Source organism: Microtus pennsylvanicus, chromosome 1 (genome assembly GCF_037038515.1).
Source record: "Microtus pennsylvanicus isolate mMicPen1 chromosome 1, mMicPen1.hap1, whole genome shotgun sequence".
Classification (NCBI taxonomy): domain Eukaryota; kingdom Metazoa; phylum Chordata; class Mammalia; order Rodentia; family Cricetidae; genus Microtus; species Microtus pennsylvanicus.
Genome location: NC_134579.1, coordinates 107,355,526 through 107,377,872, shown reverse-complemented (window position 1 = coordinate 107,377,872; position 22,347 = coordinate 107,355,526). Strand labels below are relative to the sequence as shown.

The following is a 22,347-nucleotide window of genomic DNA, read 5'->3' as shown; positions in this document are numbered from 1 at the left end:
GTTGACCTCTGACTTCTATATGCAGACACACACTCACATACATCACACGCACACGCACACACACACAAGGACAAACATTGAGTTGAGACATCTGGCTGGTTATTTGGCCCTTTGGTTCTTTGTTGTTGTTGTTGTTTGTTTAATGTGCATTGGTGTTTGACATGCATGTCTGTGTGAGGGAGTCAAATCTACTTGAGTTGTGTAGAGAGTTGTGAGCTGCCATGCAGGTGTTGGGAATTGAACTCAGGTCCTTTGGAAGAGCAGCCAGTGTTCTTAACCACTGAGCCATCTCTCCAGCCCCCTTCTTATATTCTTTTTTTTTTTAATGTCCTGCTGAGTTGTTTCCTGTATGTTTAAAATTGTCATGCTGTGTGTCATCCTTGGGCCTGTTGTCATTTGGGTGAAGCAGACCCTCAGCTCTATAGAATGCCCCCCTCTTCTAGTTTGGGAAGGTCCCCGTCATCCTTATAATATAGTTCTAATTTCATCAACCAGAACGTTGCTGTTCCAGGGTTGACTCTTACTCTGTTTTCTGTTTCTTGGTCTTCTTGCCATTGTTTTTTTTTTTTTTTCCTTCCCATATACTCCCTTTTAAATTAAATCCTGGAATAACATCTTAGGAGTGCCTTCCATATAATGGTTACTATTTTGTATTAAGACTTTTTTTTTATTGAGAAAAGGAGAAAAAAAAAACAAGTTTCCACCTCCTCCCAGCCTCCCATTTCCCTCCCCCTCCTCCCACCCTTCTACCCCTCCTCCCACCCATCTCCCCCTCCCCCCACTCCTTTCTCCCTCCCTCTCCAGTCCAAAGAGCAGTCAGGGTTCCCTGCCCTGTGGAAAGTCCAAGGTCCTCCCCCCTCCGTCCATGTCTAGGAAGGTGAACATCCAAACTGGCTAGGCTCCCACAAAGCCAGCACATTACGTAGGATCAAAACCCCATGCCATTGTCCTTTGCGTCTCATCAGCCCTCATTGTTCGCCATGTTCAGAGAGTCCCGTTTTATCCCATGCTTTTTCAGTCACAGTCCAGCTGGCCTTGGTGAGCTCCCAGTAGATCAGCTCCACTGTCTCAGTGGGTCGGTGCACCCCTCGTGGTCCCGACTTCTTTGCTCATGTTCTCCCTCCTTCTGCTCCTCATTGGGACCTTGGGAGCTCAGTCCAGTGCTCCAGTGTGGGTCTCTGTTGTATTAAGACTTTTTAATGCTGTATTGCTACCAGTTGTTTTAATTAATGCTTTTTATTTGTAGTCTTCTTTTTATTTATTACGTATACAATATTCTGTCTTGTGTGTCTGCCTGCAGGCCAGAAGAGGACATCAGATCTCATTTCAGATGGTTGTGAGCCACTATGTGGTTGCTGGGAATTGAACTCAGGACCTTTGGAAGAGCAGGCAATGCTCTTAACCTCTGAGCCATCTCTCCAGCCCCTTGTAGTCTTTTTTTTTAATTAAGTCAATCTTTTTTTTTAATCTCAGCATATTTCTCAGGGTTCTTGATTGAAGTCTGTGCAATGCCTGACAGAATACTAGACACTCCATTGCATCAAATGGATTAATAAATGAATAAACGAAAACCAGATTTTGGTTGGTATAGCTCGCTGAGACCATTAAACCATTTTTTAATTATGTATTCATTTTTAGAAAACAGCTGTGTTGAGGTGTGATTTGTGTCATAATACTCACCCATTGTTAGAGCTCAATGATTTTATTAGATTTATAGTTGTGCAACTGTGACAGCAGGGCATTCAGGAGATTTCATCTACTGGACAAAGTCCATACTGCCTGTTGGCAGTTGAATTCCTGCTTCTGCGGACTCTTCTCTCTGTAAGCTTGTCTGTGTAGATACACTATATACTGTGTGCGGGTGTTTGATTAGTGCGTGGCTTAGACCACTGAGACATTAAGCTCTTCCACCCGTACATCTGGCCTGGAGCAGGGGAGCTGTCAAGTTCAGGCTGTTTGTACATCTAAGTCTTCCTTTTCCTTTTTCTTTTTCCCTTTCCCTCTTCTCCTTCTTTAATTTTTTTTCAGACGGTATCTACTAGTCCAGTCTGACCTAGATTTCAGTATATAGCCCAGGCTAGCACCAAACTCCTGGCATTTTACCTGCCTCAAAGTCTTAGGATTGTAAATCTGAGCCGTACAAACGTCTCCATTCCTGATTTCTTTGTGCCTGCGTTGCCCAGCCGGCACAGCCTCAGCCTTCTAGAGTTGCTCACTTTGTTCAGCTTGACAGTGCACTTGGGCACGTGTCTTGTTCCCCACCTCAGATTAACAAGCTCCCTCCACTTAAGAGCAAAAGCTACCAGTGCCAACTGTTCACTGTCCTGCAGCTCATGTTACCTACTGAGCTGGGGGGTGGCGGAGTTACAGACTCGCTGTTCTGACCTGCTTTTGTAGTGTTCAGTTGTAAATGTTCTTAGGTTGTTTGATTTCCAGAGCACTGAAAGGCCCAGTTGTTAATCAAGCAATAATTGCTGAGGGGAGGGGGATTGGCTGCGTTGTCACTGGGCCAGAGCTGGAAGTCCTGACTCTCAGAATATATTCTCCTCCTCCTTTTCTAAGATTTTTAAAAATTTTTATTTTATGTGTGTGGGTATTTTGTCTATGTGTGTGTGTGTGTGTCTGTCTGTATGTATCACATGTGCCTGGCACCCATGGAAGCCAGGAAAGTCCATCAGATCCCGGGAAACTGGAGTCATAGATGATTATTAGCCACCATGTGGGAGCTAGGAATTGGACCCATGTTCTCTGCAAGAGCAGCAGGATGGTTCAGCCATCTCCCCAGCCTGGAATGTTTTTTTTTTTCTGTCTTTGTTAGCATCCTGCTGGAAAACAGAGTCAGTAGGGTATGTTTAGAGAACACAGACACACTCACATCATACTCTCTGCGGGTAGGAGGATGGAACAGCTAGAAGATTGATGTGTATTTCTGTGTGTAGTAATTTGAATACAAGTGGAATGTATTAAATATTTGCTAAATTTGCTGTTAAAAATGGTTTTGTTTTTCTGTTATGAGCCAGGTGCATAGCTTCATGTTTGTTAAATAAAAAAAAAGCTGTTTCTAATTATAAGCATTTTTTGTTTGTTTGAGGGGATGGGGCTCTCTTCTAGAGGGTCTTCATGGTAGGGAAGCACTCTGCCATTAGGCTGTATTCCCAGCATCCTTTTACTTTGAGACAGACTTACGAAGTTACCCACGCTGTCCTCGAATGTAGACTGGCCTTAATACAGTCTGCTGGTCTCAGCCTCCTGAGTAGCTGGGTTATAGATCTGCACCATGTGCCTCACTGTTTGCTCACATCTGTGGATCTTACATTCTTAGGAGAGTCAAGCATCCAGGTCGCTTCTGCTGCTTTCTGGCTAGAACCATTGCTGACTGGTACAATTATAATGTAATCTTTGTTTTTCTACCAGATGCTGACCATCTTTCTGAAGTAGAATCTCCATGGCCTGAACATTTCTTGACAAAAGTAATTTTGAGTAAAATATATGTTTAAAAAGAAGATAACCACATCAAGATGGTGGGAAAGCTGAAGCAGAACCTACTTTTGGCATGTCTGGTGATTAGTTCTGTGACAGTGTTTTACTTGGGCCAGCATGCCATGGAGTGCCATCACCGAATAGAGGAACACAGCCAGCCAGCTAGACTGGAGAACCCCAAGACGACTGTGCGACCTGACCTGGACAGCAAAGACAACAAAACATTCACCTATCACAAAGATATGCCTTTAATATTTATTGGAGGTGTGCCCCGGAGTGGAACAACGCTCATGAGGGCTATGCTGGATGCACATCCTGACATCCGCTGTGGAGAGGAAACCCGGGTCATCCCGCGGATCCTTGCCCTGAAGCAGATGTGGTCCCGGTCCAGTAAAGAGAAGATCCGCCTGGACGAGGCTGGTGTCACTGATGAAGTGCTGGATTCTGCCATGCAAGCCTTCCTTCTGGAGGTCATTGTTAAACACGGGGAGCCAGCACCTTATTTATGTAACAAAGATCCTTTTGCCCTGAAATCTTTGACTTACCTTGCTAGGTTATTTCCCAATGCCAAATTTCTCCTGATGATCCGAGATGGCCGGGCATCCGTGCATTCCATGATTTCTCGAAAAGTAACCATAGCGGGATTTGACCTGAACAGCTACAGGGACTGCTTGACCAAGTGGAATCGGGCCATAGAAACCATGTACAACCAGTGTGTGGAGGTTGGGTATAAAAAGTGCATGATGGTCCACTATGAACAGCTTGTCTTACACCCTGAACGGTGGATGAGAACGCTCTTGAAGTTCCTCCAGATCCCATGGAACCATTCAGTCTTGCACCATGAGGAAATGATCGGGAAAGCTGGGGGAGTGTCTCTGTCAAAGTGAGTACATGCAGTGTTTCTTCTTCTTTCTGACCCTGTATTCAAATGATGGAGATGTAGAAGTGTGCCATTCACTCAGGCCACACACACACACACACACACGGGACTCGGAGACAAGCTTCTGTGAGTCCAAGGCCAACCAGGTCTGTGAAGTGTTGCAGAGCAGTCAGGGCCACAGAGACCCTGCCTCAAGAAAGAAGAGAAAAGATATAGGCAAGTGTGTTTGTGCAGTGCTGGGGACAGTGCTGCTGGGCAAACCCTGTACTGAAGTCACATCACCAAGCTGAATTTAGAAAATGTCACAGGGACAGATAAGGACATCATTATCTCCTGCAGGTAGGAGGTTGATCAACCACAGAAAGAGCAAGGCCAGATTAGACTCCAGAGCTTGCCCCTGGTGGGCTCTTGTATTTTTCCAAAGGACTGAACCGCATTCCTTGCTTTTGGGTATGTGAAAGATACATTGTGTTTTTACAAAAGGCTAGACAATCTCCAAATCTGGGCACCTAGTTCATATAAGAAGATTGTTAGTTCAGTATGCATACAACAGTGATTTTAGCATTGGTGAGATGTCAGTGTCTGCTTTCTTTTTCCTGAACTAGCTGTCCTGGCACTGATAATCTGTTGTTGACTTTTTTATTCCTACAGTGAGGTCATGCGAATAGAAGTTGCTGCTACATTCAGTAGAGTAGGGGCTGGAGAGACGGCTCAGTGGTTAAGAGCATTGACTGTTCTTCCAGAGGACCCCAGTTCAAGTCCCAGCACCCACATGGCAGCTCATGATTGTCTGAAACTCAAGTTCCGAAGAATCTGACACCCTTACACAACAGACATGCAGGCAAAACACCAATGTACATAAAATACAAATAAATAAATTTTTAAAAAATTGAGGAGAGTAAATTGGTTATACTTAAATTTCACTTTTATTCCTATATATTCCCTTATAAAATTAAGATAAAAAAGCAGATCACATACTTCCAGTATACAGTGGTACAGAATATACATTACTGCTCCACAGTGTAGGGAAGGGGCACAGTGAGGAAGTAATGGACCAAAGCAAGACCAAAAACCAGTTAGGCTAACCCCAAACTCTGTGCACTCTCTTCTTTGTGTGTGTGTGTGTACATGCGTGCATGCACACACACGTGTTGACTGGTGATCTTACTATTTTATTCTGGAAGCTCATTCATCTTTTTAAAAAAAGATTTATTTTATTTGTGTGCTATGTGAGTGCAATACCAGTAGAGACCAGACGAGGCTATCAGGTTGTCTGGAGTTGGAGTACCAGGGTTGTGCACTGCTCGACATGGGCACTGTTGGCCAAGCTTGGGTCCTTCCCAACAGCAGCAGGCACTCTCACTTTGACAGCTCTCCAGCCCCTCTTCCATCTTATCTTCTGCAGCAATGAAAAAGAATGCATGATACTTTTCAAATTTTGATTAGATGATGGGTATGGTGTCATATGTCTTGACTCTCAGAGCTCAGGAGACAGAGTTTGAGACCAGCATGACTTATATAGTGAGTTCCAGGCAAGCCAGTTGACACCCTGCTTAGCTGAGATCCTTCCTCAAACAAAACAACCCTCCCCCCCAAAAAACCTATCAAGATTTTATTTGAGGGTTTTTTTTTTTTTGTTCATGTCATTGCTTGGGTAACTATCTATGGAATAGCTTTTAAATGTGTTTCATAATCCCCGATTTATTCATGTTTTGTTTGATTATTTTTCTCATTACTCATTACGTTTTTCTGCTTATTTGTGCACCAGACATTGTGAATATTACTATTTTGGGTCTTGGGTATTTTTGTACTTTCTATAAATACTCTAAAAGTATTGAGCCTTGTTCTGGAGTTCATTTAAATTACTTGGCAGATTGAGTGTTTAGAATTTTGTGTCTATGGTTTATTTGGTGAGTGAAAGAACTACTTTATGCTTTCTGTGAATACGGCCTTCTTGAGTACTGTCTACTGGGGAGTTTCCCACCTGCTGGGTAGGAGCAGGCTCTGTTCTGTTGCCATAGAAGGGCTGGACAGAATTTTATGCATTGGTTTGCATCCCCCCCCCATCACAGCTCCAGAATCCCTCTGTCTCTGTTCTCAAAGCTCCAGCTACTTGCCTTTCGTTGGACTTTCTGTTCCATTTTTTTAAGTGTCTGCTGACCCAGCCTTCATGGTGGGACATGAATCATATAGCCCAGAGTGGCCTTGAGCTCCCTATATAGTTGTATCAGTCAGGGCTCTCTAGAGTAACAAAACTTATAGAATGATTCTCTCTGTCTCTGTCTCTCTCTCTCTGTGTGTGTGTGTACGTGCGTGCGTGTGTGTAAAGAAGATTTATTGGAATGGCTTACAGGCTGCAGTCCAGCTAACCCAACAATGGCTGGCCTTGAATGTAAAGTCCAAGACTCTAGTGGTTGCTCAGTCCACAAGTCTGGATGTGTCAGCTGGTCTTTAGTGTATGCTGGAGTTCCAAAGAGGTTCCAGTGCCAGTGAAGGAATGAGTGTGCTAGCTAGCAAGGCCAGGGCAAGCAGACAAAGAGCAAAAGCTTTCTTCTTCCATGTCCTTAGATAGGTTTCCAGCAGAAGGTATGACCCCGATTAAAGGCGGGTCTGTAACGGAGGTTTCTCTCCTATCCACCAGTTCCCGAATAACCACTCTGAGGCTTAATACTAATTACTTAACTTAAAACTGTTTGGCCTGTTAGCTCAGCCTTATTATTAACCAACTCTTACAATTTAAATTAACTCACTTCTATTATTCTATATTTTACCATGAGACTTGTTGCTTTGTTCTTCAATCTTGCTTTCCCGGTGACTGCTGGCTGGCGTCTCTCTCACTTCTGCCTTCTTTCTTCCTGTCTGTCTGCTTGAATTTCCTGCCTGGCTCTATTCTGCCTGGCCATTGGCCAAATCAGCTCCTTTATTAACCAGTGGTATTCACAGCATAAAGAAGGGCATCCCACATCACTAATCTTCCCACCTCAAGATCAAAGGTATCTGCCTCAGAGGTCCAGACTAGAATTAGATTTACCCATTTCAAACCAAGCGAAAGGTCTCCCACAGGTGTGCCCTCCTGTATTGTAGTTCACTCCAAATGTAGTCAAGTTGACAACCAGAAATAGCCGTCACAATAGTTAAGCGTGGTCTTGAATTTTTGACCCTCCTACTTATATTTCTGGACTATTGGAACTTCAGGAACGTGCCACCAATCCCATCTTGTCTTCCTGTCATGTGTTAATATGTTCTGGTTTTTACAGTTGCAGCTTTCCTATTCTGAGTGCACAATTTTCTGCTCTGTCTCTGTAACATGATTGTGTTACTTTTCAGTATGTATTCCTAATGTGTCGAGGCTGAAGGAAACCTAAGGCTTTTGTTCTCTCAACAACTGAACTCAGCCATCTTGGCTGCTTGTGAAATAACAGCTTCTGGACTCCATGCAAGGGACATGGTTTCTGCCATTTCATTGGAAACCCAGTATCATTTATCACATTATTTGAGTGCAGACTTTTCTGTTATTGTTTTATCATAGGTTCACAACATTGTAAATTCGCATTAAGTTGATTTAATAGGAATCGAGGAAAGAGGCATCTTCAAATAGTTTTAAATGTTTTGCTGGCGACTGGAGTTGTGGTTCAGTGGTTAGAGCACTTGCTGCTTTTTGCAGAGAACCAAGTTCAGTTCCTGGACTCCCAGTGAATGATTCACAACTTCTCCAGTTTCGGGGGCTCTGATGTTCTCTTCTGCCTCCACTGACAGCTGCGCACATGAGGTGCACACATACAATCAAATAAATGAATATCAGTAAATCTTCAAAGAAAGACTGAAATGAGGCTGGGACCTAGCTGTTCTTCCTGACTCATCATGGCTTACAGCAGTATGTAATTCCAATTCCAGGGGATCCTAAGCCCTCTTCTGACCTCTGTACATATCAGGCACACACATGGTGCACATACATACATGCAGGCAAAACATTCATATACATAAAATAAAAATAAATCAATCATAAAATGTTTTCTGGAGACCAGTGAGTTATCAGCAGAGAAGGGTGCTTTCCATATCCATAGAAGGAGAGAGCCAGTTCTTCCGAGTCCTCTTGCCTCCATACTCTTCCTTGCACGGTCACCTAAAAATGCATATGATAAAAACTGATTCTGAAAACGTTTCCTGGGCAGGTGAGATGCTTCTGGCTAAAAGTCAGTCGTGTGTTCAAGGCTGATGACCCGAGTTTCAGTCTGATCCCGGGACCCAACTGGTAGAAGAAAACTGACTCCTTACAAGTTGTCCTCTGATCTTCATATGTGCAACACACGTACACACACACACGTACACACACGTGTACACACATACACGTGTACACACACGTGTACACACACATACACATACACACACGTGTACACACACACGCTCACACACACGTGTACACACACACACGCTCACACGCAAAATAAACAAGTAATAATTAAAAACAAAATATTTTGCTGTTTAGGGTGACATAAAAAAAAGATGATGCAGGAAAGAACTGGGATTTTCTTCTTCCATGTGAGGAACACACACGTACACAACCTACAGGAAAATAACCAAACCTGTGAGAATCAAGTTTTTTAGAAATCTAGAAATTACACAAAAGCTCAAAACATCTAGGGGGCCGGAGAGATCACTCAGCAGGTAAGAGCACTTGTTGCTCTTGGAGAGGAGCCTTGGGTTTGGTTCTAAGCTCTCCAAGCCTCTGATAACTCTCACTCTGGCTACAGAGAGTCCGACACTCTTCTGGCTGCAGCAACAGTGTATGACATACATGCAGGCAACACGCATACATGTAAAATAAGCATCTATTAAAAACATCTCGGGGAGTACTTATTCATAAAATATCTGAATTTCATGGGAAGGGTGATACTTATATGTTTGTTTTTTTTTTTAATTCACCTTAGCCCTGATCATCACTCTATCAGCTGGGCTGAATGGACAGCCTGAATTGGTGCTTGTTTGCTTTTTTGGTAGTTCCTTGAAAAGGTCTCTCTATTCCTTTTGACCCAGAACTGGTTTGCCCCTGAAGCTGCTGAGAATATTGAGGCCTGTTACCAGAAACATCTAGGGGTTTTGGCATGCTACCTGAGGCAGTAGATAACAATGTGGTCAAACTCCAGAAACCCTGAACATGTACAAGGTCTCTGACGTGTTCTGCCAGCGCAGATGGCCAAGGTCCTGGACTTGCGTGCATGCCTGCCTGGAGAGGACTTCTGGCTGGTCCCAAGGCTCCACAGAAACAGAAAACACAGGCAAGGGCAGAGTTAGAAACCAGCTGCCTGAATGCGGTGCCCCAAACACACACAGAGCTCTTGTGGGTTTAGGCATATAAAAAACTTTATCTAGTCAGGCAATGGTGGAACAAGGCTTTAATCTCAGCACTCAGGAGGCAGAGGCAAGCAGATCTGAGTTCAAGGCCAACCTGGTCTACAGAGTGACTTCCAGGACTGCCTGAGCTACACAGAAAAAAAAAACAAACAGAAAGACACTCTGTCTGGTTGTTGGCTAACCACCAGTTTGACAAACACAGACTTCGGTGCCACACATGAAAAAAGAAACGCAGACTTTGTAAAATCCATTCTGAAGAAAATTATACACTAAGCAACAACTAGGGCAAAGTGGAGTGTATGTTCATTTATGTGAGGTACACCTATGTGCTGATGCTCATGTGTATGTGTGCCTGTGGAGAAGTCACTGTGGGTGGTTTCTCAAGTGCGGTCACTGTGGTTCTGAGCCCCAGGGATCTGCCTGTGTCTCCTGCTCCAGCTCTACGATTGTAAGCACATGCTGTTTTACATAGGTTCTGAGGATCAGACTCATCTCCACACTTGCAAGGCAAACGTTCCATGGATGGAGCCAGCTCCCAGGCCCTGAAATATTTATTTATTCTTTTTTTTTTGTTTTGTTTTGTTTTTTTGTTTTTTTTCGAGACAGGGTTTCTCTGTGGTTTTGGAGCCTGTCCTGGAACTAGCTCTTGTAGACCAGGCTGGCCTCGAACTCACAGAGATCCTCCTGCCTCTGCCTCCCGAGTGCTGGGATTAAAGGCGTGCGCCACCACCGCCCGGCTTATTCATTTATTTTTAAATTAACAACAAGCCAGAAGCAGGTAGATCTCTGTAATTTCAAGGTCAGCTTGGTCTGGTGATAGTGAGTTCCAGAACAGCCAGGTTTATAAAACCCTGACTCAAACACTCAAACAACAACAAACAAAAAACCAAAAACATCAACCTAAATCCAATTATGAGTCTGTTGGTTTCCTTTGCTGCTTAGTTGAGTTTTTTGTTTTGTCTTGTTTTTGTCTGTTTAACCCAAGCCAGGGTCATTTTGGGAAGAGGGAACTTCAGTTGAGAAAACGCCTCCCAGGGGCCCTGTAGAGATGGCTTCCAGTTAAGAGCATTTACTGCTCTTGTAGAGGATCCTGATTCAGTCCCCAGGCCCCACACAGTGCTTTATAACCATCTGCAGCTCCAGTTCCAGGGGATCTAACACCTTCGGATTTCCACAGCACTCAACACATGTGGTGCACATACATGCACTCAGGCAAAACAGTGACACACACAGAATAAAATGAGGAAGTCTAAAAAATAAAGAGAAAACATTTGCGGGACTACTGATTGTTGTGAGCAGTACCACCCTTGTGCAGGCCGTCCTTGGTTCTGTAAGGAAGCAGGCTGAGCAAGCCGTGGAGAGAGCAGTACAGCAGACAGTGGCCTCCGTCGTCTCTGCTACAATTCATGCCTCCTCCAGGACCCTGCCCTGTTTTAGTTCCTGCTCCGACTGCTCTCAGGGAAGGACTATGATTGGGATGTGTAAGCCAAATAAATCCTTTCCTCCCCAAGTTACTTTTGGTCACGGTGTCTTATCATAGCAACAGAAAGCAAATCAAGACAGTTCACATACGGGATTTTAGTTAGCGTTTTAGCACTGGCCCCTTGTGTTACTCCTGAAGTCCAGAACAGGCTCTGTAGAATTGTAAGCAGCATTGAACCACAGTGATTGTCACTTCATGCTGGAGGGCCAAAGCAGACCGTGCTAGTGAGGGAACATTTGAGAAACGGGATGCAGTGTTTTTATAACCACATTAGGTCGTTAAAAAAAAAATGAAATCAGATTTGCTGTTTGCAAAGAATGCAGGGCTGGCTGGCCACACACCAAGATGTTGCTCCACAGAGAAAATAAGACGACCAGGGACGAACTGCAGCACAGCTGCTTTGTCTCCACACAGAAGAATAAAGGCTGAGGCACAGCCCGCATGTGGGGGAGCTGAAGAGTAGACCACGGGAGGCTGTTTTCTCCTCATTCTTGCCTTGACCGTTCCTGTAAACTGTGACATGTTCTTTCTTTCTGAAGAATGGAAGCAGATTTCCCCAGTTTCTTCTATTGAGTAGATGAGGAGAAATAATCAGATATAAAATATTTAAAGCAGTCATGAAAATGCATTTTTATTCTATTCATTTCATTCTAGAGACAATCACTGATTTTATAGGATGGATATTGAATTTAAACAGATTGATTAGCTTCAAAGAAAGTAAAGGTGGTGAAGAGATCATAACTAGGTTATTTCCAGCCACTAGAGAACAGGTAGTCTAATGTTACATAAATATGTTAGGTCATGAGAGAGGGAAGGATTGTGGCTGACACCTGTAATCCGAGCACACGAGCTAGAGCTAGGAGGATCAGGAGTTAAAGGCTGCCGGGGTCTGATACATTGAGAATTGGAGGCTGTCTTAGTCAGGGTGACTGCTGGCTGTGATGAGTCATCCTGACTAAAAGCAAGTTGGGGAGAAAAAGTTTATTTGGCGTACACTTCCACATTGCTGTTCAACACCAAAGGAAGTCAGGACAGGAACTCAAACAAGGCAGGAACCTGGGGGCAGGAGCTGATGCAGAATCCATGGAGGAGTCTGCTTATGGTCTTGTTCCTCCTCATGGTTTGCATAGCCTGCTTTCTTACAGAACCCAGGACCAACAGCCCAGAGATGGCACCACCCACAGTGGGCTGGGCCTTCCCCGTCTATCACTAGTTTAGAAGGTGCCCCACAATTGATTTTATGGAGGCATTTTCTTAGTTGAGTTTCTCACCTCTCAAATGACTTCAGTTTGTATCAGGTTAACATAAAACTACCCAGGACAGACACCAATGGGGCTACTGAAGACCTTATCTCAAAAGCAAAGAAAAATCAGGGAAGGGAGTGGAAAAATGACTCAGTAATTTTTAGGGAGTACTGCTTTTGCAGAGGACCCGAGTGACTCCCAGCACCCATGTCAAGGCACTTCGCAACCACCTGTAATTCCAATTCCAAGGACTGTATTGTGTGTTATTCTAATGTCAACTTTCCACAAGTTGGACTCACCTGAGTAGGGAACCTTCCCCAGGAACTGTCCTGTCGGGCCTGATTGACGTGGGAAGACCCACCCCACTGTAGGCGGCACCTTCTGGTGGGAGCCCAGATACAGGGATGGGGGAGGCTTTTGGGGAGACTTTCGTTTGCTTGGCTTCCCTCCTGATGCTGGGTGGCTTTGCCCTTTGGTTGCCCTGACTCCTTAGATGGTAGCAGAACCCAGCAGCCCTCCAGGAACCTTCTAGGCTATTGGATCCAGTGCCCTCCTCCAACTTGTGTGCATGACCACACATGGGACACACAGACATGCATGCAGGAAGGGGCCCATACACATAATAACTGGATTTTTTCCTTATTTTTTTAAGACAGGATTTCTCTGATAAGCTCTGGCTGTCCTGGAATTCATTTTGTAGACCAGGCTGGCCTCAGATTCAGAGATCTGCCTTCCTCTGCTTCCCAAGTGCTGGGACTAAAAGCATGTGCCACTATTGCCTAGCTTTAAGAAAAATTTTTAAATCTTTAAAAAATTTTCATTTTGGTTGGGCGGTGGTGGCGCACGCCTTTAATCCCAGCACTCGGGAAGCAGAGGCAGGCGGATCTCTGGGAGTTCGAGGACAGCCTGGGCTACAAGAGCTAGTTCCGGGACAGGCACCAAAGCTACAGAGAAACCCTGTCTCAAAAAACAAAACAAAACAAAAAAAAATTGTCATTTTATGACCCCTTTATTTAGTCACAATTTGCAGTGGAAATTGTGGGAAGGAAATTTCAGATAAATTTTTAAAATGTCTGCCAGATGCTCAAACCATAAACAATAGCGATGAAAGGAATTCAACTGTGTATCAAAGACTGGTAAGATAGCATGACCAAATAACTTTTATTTTAGCAACTGTCAACATAATTTACTCAATCTGTGAATTAAAGAATAAAGACCCACCTGATTATGCCATTCAGTTCTGAGCTTTCTTGGTTAAAATTTAACCTTAAGGAAGGAAGGGATAAACTTGAAATGTAACCATTACTTTTATTTCCTGCGTTTTTATTACACATCCTATTCCGTGCTGGGTAGTGCCCCCACAATGGGCAACAGTGTTAACGAGACATACACAGCACAGCTTCCCCTCCTGGGACTCTTATTAACACTGAGAGGCCGTCCTATAAATACGTTAGAAGACAAGCGAAAGGTGTGTTTTGTGAGATGGTAATAAACACTGGGTGACAAGCAGTGAGGCAGAGAGATGGCTGTTTGTGGAAACGGCTGGAGGAGTGTCAGGAAAAGCCTGTGACATCTGAGTGGAAGGTGCGGGCTAAGTGGATGAAGCAGACAAACAGCAAGATAAAGGCTATATATGAAGTAAGAAAACCGTGTGTTAGAGGCTTTAATGAAGAAGAGAAAGAAAGAAAGGAAGTAAGAAAGAAAGAAAGAAAGAAAGAAAGAAAGAAAGAAGAAAAAACAAAGAAAAAGCAAGAGCAGTGATGAGAACAAGAGTTGTAATCTGCCTGGCTACATGTGATGCCCTGCCTCAAAAACCAAACAGTAATAACCTGACATGCCTTAATTACCTTCAGTCTGCAGGTTTCAGGTGCTCCATTCCTTTCTTTACCACACATTTAAATTTGTAAATTTTTTATTTTATGGCTCTATATTATATGTCTGTGTTTGTGTCTTGGTGAGTGTATGTCACATGTGTGCTGGGAGCTGCTTGGTGTGAGTGCTGGGCACTGAGCCCAGGTACTCTGCAAGGGTAGGGAACACTCCTAACTGAGCTGTCTACCACACATTGAAGGTTTTGTTTTATTTGTTGATAGAGGTGCACTGTGTAGCCTTGGCTGACCTGGAACTAGACATAGCCAGCCTCAAACTTAACAGAGATCCACACTTCCTGAGTGCAGGGTTATTTTTATTTTCATGTGTTTCTATGTCTCTGTGTGTATGTCATGTCTATTTGGGCCTGTGGAGACCAAGAAGGGTTGATGGAGCCCCTAGAGCAGAGTTTCTCAACCTGTGGATCTCAACCCCTTAGGGGTCAAATGACTCTTTCATGGGAGTTGCCTAAGATGACCAGAAAACACAGATATTTATGTTAATATTCACAACAGTCTGGATTGATGGCTCAGGGTTTAAGAGCACTGGCTGCTCTTCCAGAGGTCCTGAGTTCAATTCCCAGCATCATATTGTGGATCACAGCCATCTATAGTGAGATCTGATGTCCTCTTCTGGCCTGCAGGGATACATGTAGATTGAGCACTCATGTACATAAAAATAAATAGATCTGAAAAAAGATTCATAACAGTAGCAAGATTACAGTTATGAAGTAGTAATGAAAATAATTTATGTTTGGGGTCACCAGAACATGGGAACTGTATTAAAGGGTGGCAGCGTCAGGAAAGTTAAGCACTGCCCTGGAGCCCCCTGTTGTGTTGGCTGGAAAGGAGTGTGGATCTCCTGCAAGAGCAGCAGCAGTATTACCTTAGAGCCATCGCCAGCCATTTTTTTAACCATATACTTTATTTTTGAAGGATACATAATTGTCTGAAATGTTATTTGTGGCATGCTGATTCCCCCCCCCCCCCCCCACACACACATTTTTCTCAGTTCTATACTCTATACCAGTTGGCAGCTGAACCTAGAGGCTTAGGCAGTCTGATTTGGCAATGTTATTCATCAGTGCGTGGTTCTCTTTCTTTTGTGATGTTAGCAGCTCTTGATCTTCGGTGCCTAGATTTATCAGTTTGCTCTGTCTTGCATCTTTTTGTAGTCTGATTTCTATTTCTCTTTCATATGTTAGTTATAAAATTTTATTATCCTACTGCTGGCTTGTTAGCCTTTGTTCATGAGTCTTTGTGTGCCCATGCCCACACATGTAAACAATTATGCTATAAATATCATCTGTATGTAGCACATATATTTATTTTTAGGTTTATATGTTTTGCTTTATGTGTATGAGTTCTGTCTGCATGTGTGTATGTTCACCATCTGCGCGCCTGGTGCCTGTGGAGGTCAGAATAGGGCGCCACCTGGAACTGGAGTTACAAATGGTTGTGAGTTGCCATGTGGGTGCTGGGAGGTGAATCTTGCTCCTTTGCAAGAACAAGTGCCCTTAACTACTGAGCCATCATTCCAGCCTCCAATATAACATGCTTTTAAAAAGATTTTATCTATGCATATGTGTGTGTCTTTGTGTACACTCGTGTGCTCTGTGGGTACACACCCAGGCCAGAAGAGGATGTTAGATCATCTGGAGCTGGAGTGACAGGCAGTGGTGAGCCACCCAAAGTGCGTGCTAGGACTTGAACTCTGGTCCTCTTTAAGAGCAGCAAGTGCTTTTAGCTACTGAGCTGTCTCCAGTCCCATAGCACCTGAATTTCTGGTGTAGATACATTTAAAAGTATTTTGAGCTAGGCGGTGGTGGCGCATGCCTTTAATCCCAGCACTCAGGAGGCAGAGGCAGGTGGATTTCTGTGAGTTCGAGGCCAGCCTGGTCTATAAGAGCTAGTTCCAGGACAGGCTCCAAAGCTACACAGAGAAACCCTGTTTTGAAAAGCAAAGCAAAAGCAAGCAAACAAACAAAAAACCCAAAAAGTATGTTTGTTAGAATTATTAAAATTCCATGTATTTATTTATGTGTGTGTCTGTGTATATACACATGACACTGTGTGTATATGGAACTCAGAGGACAACCTGTAGGAATTAGTAGGTTCTGGGGATAGAGCGCAAGACATCAGGTTTGGTGACAAGTGCCTTTTACTGACTTAGCTATCTTCCTGGTCCTAAGCATTTTAAAACCATCTTTCACAAAGACAGAACCTGAACATTTTCTAATACTAGTCTTTAAAAATATGGCTATTGGTGGCATCTCATGGTGTATTTCCCTGTGGTCATCTGGCTTTGGTTTCTTGACTTCTATTCTTCCTCTTTGCATGTCCACTCCACACGGATGCTTCAGATGGAGGACTTGAGTTCTGGTAGTAGTTGCTGCACACTGATTCAGCTGCGGCTTGACAGACAGCCTGACTGTGGACAGCTTTAGTAGTGGGTGCTGAGAGAGGCTGGACTCTCATGACCCATCGATGGGGCGCTGGCTGGTTCACGTTGGTTAGGTTTTTTTGTTTTGTTTTGTTTTTGTTTGTTTTGTTTGTTTGTTTGTTTTTGAGACAAGGTTTCTCTGTGAAGCTTTGGAGCCTGTCTTGGAACTAGCTCTTGTAGACCAGGCTGGCCTTGAACTCACAGAAATCCACCTGCCTCTGCCTCCTGAGTGCTGGGATTGAAGGTGTGCGCCACCACCGCCCGGCTGGGCTGTGGGTTTTGAATCACACCAGTGTGTCAGATACTGTGTTTTAAGGTTCCGGGGAGACAGAGTGCCAGAATGGTAACTGAAATCCCTAGTACATGTCAAGACCACATGTTGCCTGCTTTCTAAGACTGAAGGAAACACTTGTCTGCTGCCCATTCTTTTACATTTTTATTATGTTTATTACTGTGTGTGTGTGTGTTAGAGAGAGTGTGTATGTTAGTGAGTGTACATGGGCACATCGTTTGGCTCAGTAGAGAGAGAGAATAAATAGTGACACTCTTTATGAGTCAGAAGACAAGTTTTGAGAGTTAGTTGTCTTCTGTTAAGTGCTTTTAAACCCACTGAGCCATCTCAGCAGCCCTGACAAAGAATTTAAAGCTATCAAATAGAATTTACAATTGTTTAACTCTTTTCTCTTTCTGTCCCATGCAGTCAGGCTGACCTCTGACTTGCTTTTACACACTGGGATAATCTGGAACTCCTGATCCTCCTGCCTCTGCTTTTGGAGTGCTGAGATTATAGGTGGATACCGCCATGTTTTTGTTTTGTTTATATTTTTGGTAAGTAATTGTTCATTTTTTTTTTCAGAGTGGAAAGATCAACAGACCAAGTCATCAAGCCTGTCAACATGGGGGCTCTAGCAAAGTGGGTTGGGAAGATACCCTCAGATGTTCTACAAGACATGGCAGTAATTGCACCCATGCTTTCTAAACTTGGATATGATCCACATGCCAATCCCCCTAACTACGGAAAACCTGACCCCAAGATCCTTGAAAACACCAGAAGGGTAAGTGAGATTCTCAAAGTAACTAAGGAAAGACATGGGATTTGGCTTTGAGTAGATTTTTCTTGCTCCGTTTCTAACTTTTTATGACCAGGAAATTATTTCAAATTATCATTGTTCTAACTTGCTGAATGCTTTACCATCAGAGGTCTGCAATGTCAGCAAAACCCTTCTTTCAAAGAGCTGTGGGGACAGTTGAGTCACGTGCTCTGCTCAGCTGGTAGGATGTTGTCCTTTGACTCCATTTGCATGGTGACATTTGTTCCCGTAGCTGATTACCCCAAATTTGCACAAACAGCAGAATTATCTGGCTTTACTTCTGGTTCCTTTTTCTTTCCTTACGTGTAAGGAACGCTTTACTTTTAACGCTTTGTTTAGCTGAGGTGTGATTTCTTGACCCCTGAGGACAGATGTTATACTGTCCCCTGCTGGGGAGATGGCTCAAGTCCTCAAGCTTGTTGCGCAGATGTCAGGTCTTGGGTTCAGTCCCCAGAACCCACAGAAAAGCTGGCATGATGTTCACCTCCATACACATGTGGACATGCACTCTCCCCAATATATATAAGCACTACACATAATAAAACTAGATACAGATTATCATGGAGAGATGTCTCCGCAGTTAAGAGCACTGGCTGCTCTTGGAGAGGACCTGGATTCAGTTCCCAGCACCCACATGGCAGCTCACAACTGCCTATAACTTTAGCTCCAGGGGATCAGATGCCCTTTTTTGGCCTCTAAGGGCACTGTATACATGTGGTGCACTACATACATGCAGGCTAAACATTTAAACACGTAAATAAAAATAAACAATAAACGGGGTTGCAGCTTTACTGAATGTTGTTTCAGATAGCTAAAAACTTAAAGAACTAACCTGAATAAATACATTAGTGGTAAAATCTGGTTTCAAATCAGAATTTTACATATCTGCTAAAAGTTTTTGTTGCGTAAGATAAACATAACACTTAAACTTTTTTTTGACATCTGTGTTGGGGAAAGGATTAGACAGAGTCGCCTGTGGCTCAGGCTGGCCTTTAACTCACTAGATAGAAGAGGAGCTGGGTACTGAACTCAGGTTCTATATTTTAGGGTTTTTATCAAGGTTAGATTAATAAAGGTGAAATTAAAACAGTCAAAGTGTCTGAGATTTTTTTTTTTAGTTACTTGATATATGTTGCTGAACACACGTGTATACTGTAGAAATTATTGAAAATCAATATAATGGAAGCAATTTGTTTTAGATTTTTGCTAATTTTAATAGGTTTTACTGATTAATGTAATTGAACATTTACAGTTTATTAGCTGTCTATATGTGGGTTTTTGTCTGTTTTGTTTTTTTCCCTCCCTCCCTCCCTCCCTCCCTCCCTCCCTCCCTCCCTCCCTCCCTCCCTTCCTTTCTTTTTTTATTACGTAGACAGTGTTCTGTCTGTATGTATCCGTGCATGCCAGAAGTGGACACCAGATCTCGTTACAGATGGCTGTGAGCCGCCATGTGGTTGCTGGGAATTGAACTCAGGACCTTTGGAAGAGGAGACAGTGCTCTTAATCCTGAGCCATCTCTCCAGCCCCGTGTTTTTGTTTTTTCAAGACAGGGTTTCTCTGCCCCAGAACTCGCTCAGTAGACCAGGCTGGCCTTGAGCTCAGAGATCCTCCTGCCTCTGCCTCCAGAGTGCTGGGATTAAAGGTGTGCGCCACCACCATCTGACTGTTGGTTGTGTTTATGAACTGTGTTTTCTGAAAGTTTTATTGTTTCACATATTAAAGTTTTGAACTGCAGTTTGCTAAACAGCAAGCCAGCATTAGTCTAGCCTCTCACTTTGTAATCCCTGACAGTCTTTTTTTAATGGGCTGGTAACTGGTAGCTTTCTCCTGTGCACAAGACTAGATGGGATTTCCTTAAATTAAGACAGGTGTGTCAGTAATATTTCAAGGTTTCCAGGACAGTATTCAGTACAGTTTCACATGTGCAAGTTGTCTTGGCTAGATTATTTTTGGCTTTCTTGAGTGGTAGTTGAGAAGAATGCTGTGGTTTGAACCCATGTGATTCGAGAATGTGTTTTATGCCCACTGTGGCTTTTGAAAGGGTTTCATAATGCATCCTGGGGGGTCGAGAATTGAGAAAGAAAAGATGAATTCCATTTTTGATCCCTTTGTAATAATGTATTCAATACTAACATGCTTAGATTTTTGTTTCTTATTTTTCTTTTACTGTGTGTATGGCATGCACGTGGAAGTCGGAGGACAACTCTGGAGAGGGTTCTCTCCTTCCACTTTTATGCAGGTTCCAAGAATCACACTCAGCTTGCCAGACTGTCAGCCACTGGAAACTAGTGAGCCATCTTGCTAACCCCATCCTTGTCTTCTGAATTTGAATTTCATTGTCTGCCTTACCAGTTAGCTGCATTTCAAACCAAATCCTGTGTATCTTCAAAACTTTTTTTTCTGTTTTGCTCTGTTTTTTTGCCTTTGATGATTCAGATGCTGATAATATGCAGCAGTCGTGAGCTGTATCATGATCATATAGTTCCAAAGACATCTCTAATGCAGAGTCTGGTGGCTGTCTGCAGCAGTCGTGAACTGTATCATGATCATATAGTTCCAAAGACATCTCTAATGCAGAGTCTGGCTGTCTGCAGCAGTCGTGAGCTGTATCATGATTATATAGTTCCAAAGACATCTCTAATGCAGAGTCTGGTGGCAGTCTGCAGAAGTTGTGCCTTTACTTATGCTGGGGAGAGAGGAGGACGGGGTAGGAGAACAATCACATTTTGACTGGGAATGTAGAAATCCCCATCTGCAGACCTAAAAATGCTGGTTTTTACAGAGTGTACGAAGCCCAGGAGTTAGGATGTCTGAGTCAGCACATCTTAGGGATACATTGCCCAATTCTAAATCAAAATCATGTGTGTTGAGGTTGCCCTGACTCACACAGTAAGCTGGAAATGAGATACTAACGCATCCCATGCCCTCTCCCCACCACTCTCTAATCCCCAGATTGTGGCACACTTTTATAAATAATGCTCCCCGGGTCACATTTCAGCTTCTCCCTCTTCCATACTTTTTTTTTTTTAATCTTTTTAGACCTAGGAATTTGTTTGAGAATATGACCAAATATACTCCCTTCCTCAGAAATATAGGCTTATGCATACATTGAATTTTAGTGAACACAGTTTTAAGTTTCCTGTTTCATAGTGTTCTTGTCAAGCTCATCCACCCTCAAGGCTTTAATTATTTTTATTATAACCCATTTGCTGATGGCTGTCATTCTTGGGGTTTTCTGAGGAGACTTTGGCTGAGCTGAAGGTTCATTGTTCCTAACTGCTACTTGGGTACATGAAAGATCCTCATATCCAGTGTGCAGAAAAACTTACTGTCTAAACTTCCTGCTGGCTAGAGAGTTAGCTGCACCTGTTTCCGGCTAGAAGAAATGCAGACTAGGTAACAGGAGTGCAGCTGTGACAGCCTGCATGCTGCATGTGTGCTCTGGCAGCCAGAGAGCAGGTAGGAGTTGGTGCACACAGGGCAAGCCTGATGTTGTTTAAAGACCTGGTTGCTAAACTTAAGAGTCAGGATGTTGTTTGTAGCACGTTTTACATGCAGATAAAACATTAGTTCACATAAATAATTTAAAAAGAAAAGCTGTATAACAGCAATAATTGAAGAGGTCATGAATTTGGGAGGAGTAGGGGAGACGTGAGAAGATGGAGTAAAGGTGTTGTATGTAAATGCAGAACTCGTGTAGGAGATCCCCCCAAATAAAGATAAGTGTTTCTCCTTTTTTTTTTTTTTTTTTTTTTTTTGGTTTTTTGAGACAGGGTTTCTCTGTGTAACAGTTTTGGCTGTCCTGGAACTCCCTTTATAAACCAGATTGCCTCGAACTCACTGTGATCTGCCTGCCTCTGCTTCCCAAGTGCCGGGATTAAAGGCGTGTGCCACCACCCCCAGCTTTGTTTCTCATTTCAAGAAAGCAAAGAGCAGCTCCAAGTATGAATGGTGTAGCCCTCGTCTACCCTAGTGAGAAAAGAGGAAGTCGTAGTTGGTGGAAAGCAGGGGTCAGGGTGCAGAAGGCACAGTACAAGACAAGGGGGAGCTTGCAGTGAGTGAGGAGAGCGGGGTTAACGGCCTGGACCATGCAGCAGAAGCCACAGTTGGTAAAAAGCTCTTGTCAGCCTGACCCATGGTGGATGGAGAAAACCTACTACTGAAAGTTGTTCTCTGACCTCCATACATACAGCATGGCACACCCGCACACATGCACATGCACACACAGCAACACACACGCTTCATTAGATGATTTAAAAAAGAGAGAAACTGCAGCAGGTGAGACAGAAAGTTGCTAGAGCCTGGAAGGTGCCGCTGCATGTTGAGGTGTAGCTGCTTCTGCTTGTGTCCATCTCCGGGCATGGCATTCTATCTAGTTTGTCCAGCTCTTTACCTTAGACCACCTAGCACTGCAGATCCCATGGGAAAATTCTTGAGTGGGGGCCGGAGAGATGGCTCAGTATTTGAGAGTGGTTGCTCCTTCTACAGAAAACCTGCACATCACAC

General features: G+C 43.6%; 1 protein-coding gene across 3 annotated transcripts in view; it reads left to right on the top strand.

The window, feature by feature from the left end:
* The window catches only part of Tpst1 (tyrosylprotein sulfotransferase 1), a 55,818-nt gene that overhangs the window by 18,002 nt on the left and 15,469 nt on the right, over nucleotides 1–22,347 (top strand). For all 3 annotated transcript variants that reach the window (XR_012910984.1, XM_075977802.1, XM_075977799.1), the window contains exons 2-3: nucleotides 3,415–4,363; nucleotides 17,607–17,805. Coding sequence is in view for 2 of the 3 variants with exons in the window: in XM_075977802.1 (XP_075833917.1) it covers nucleotides 3,519–4,363; nucleotides 17,607–17,805 (1,044 nt within the window). In the remaining variant the exon portion in view is untranslated. The remainder of the gene's footprint in view (nucleotides 1–3,414; nucleotides 4,364–17,606; nucleotides 17,806–22,347) is intronic.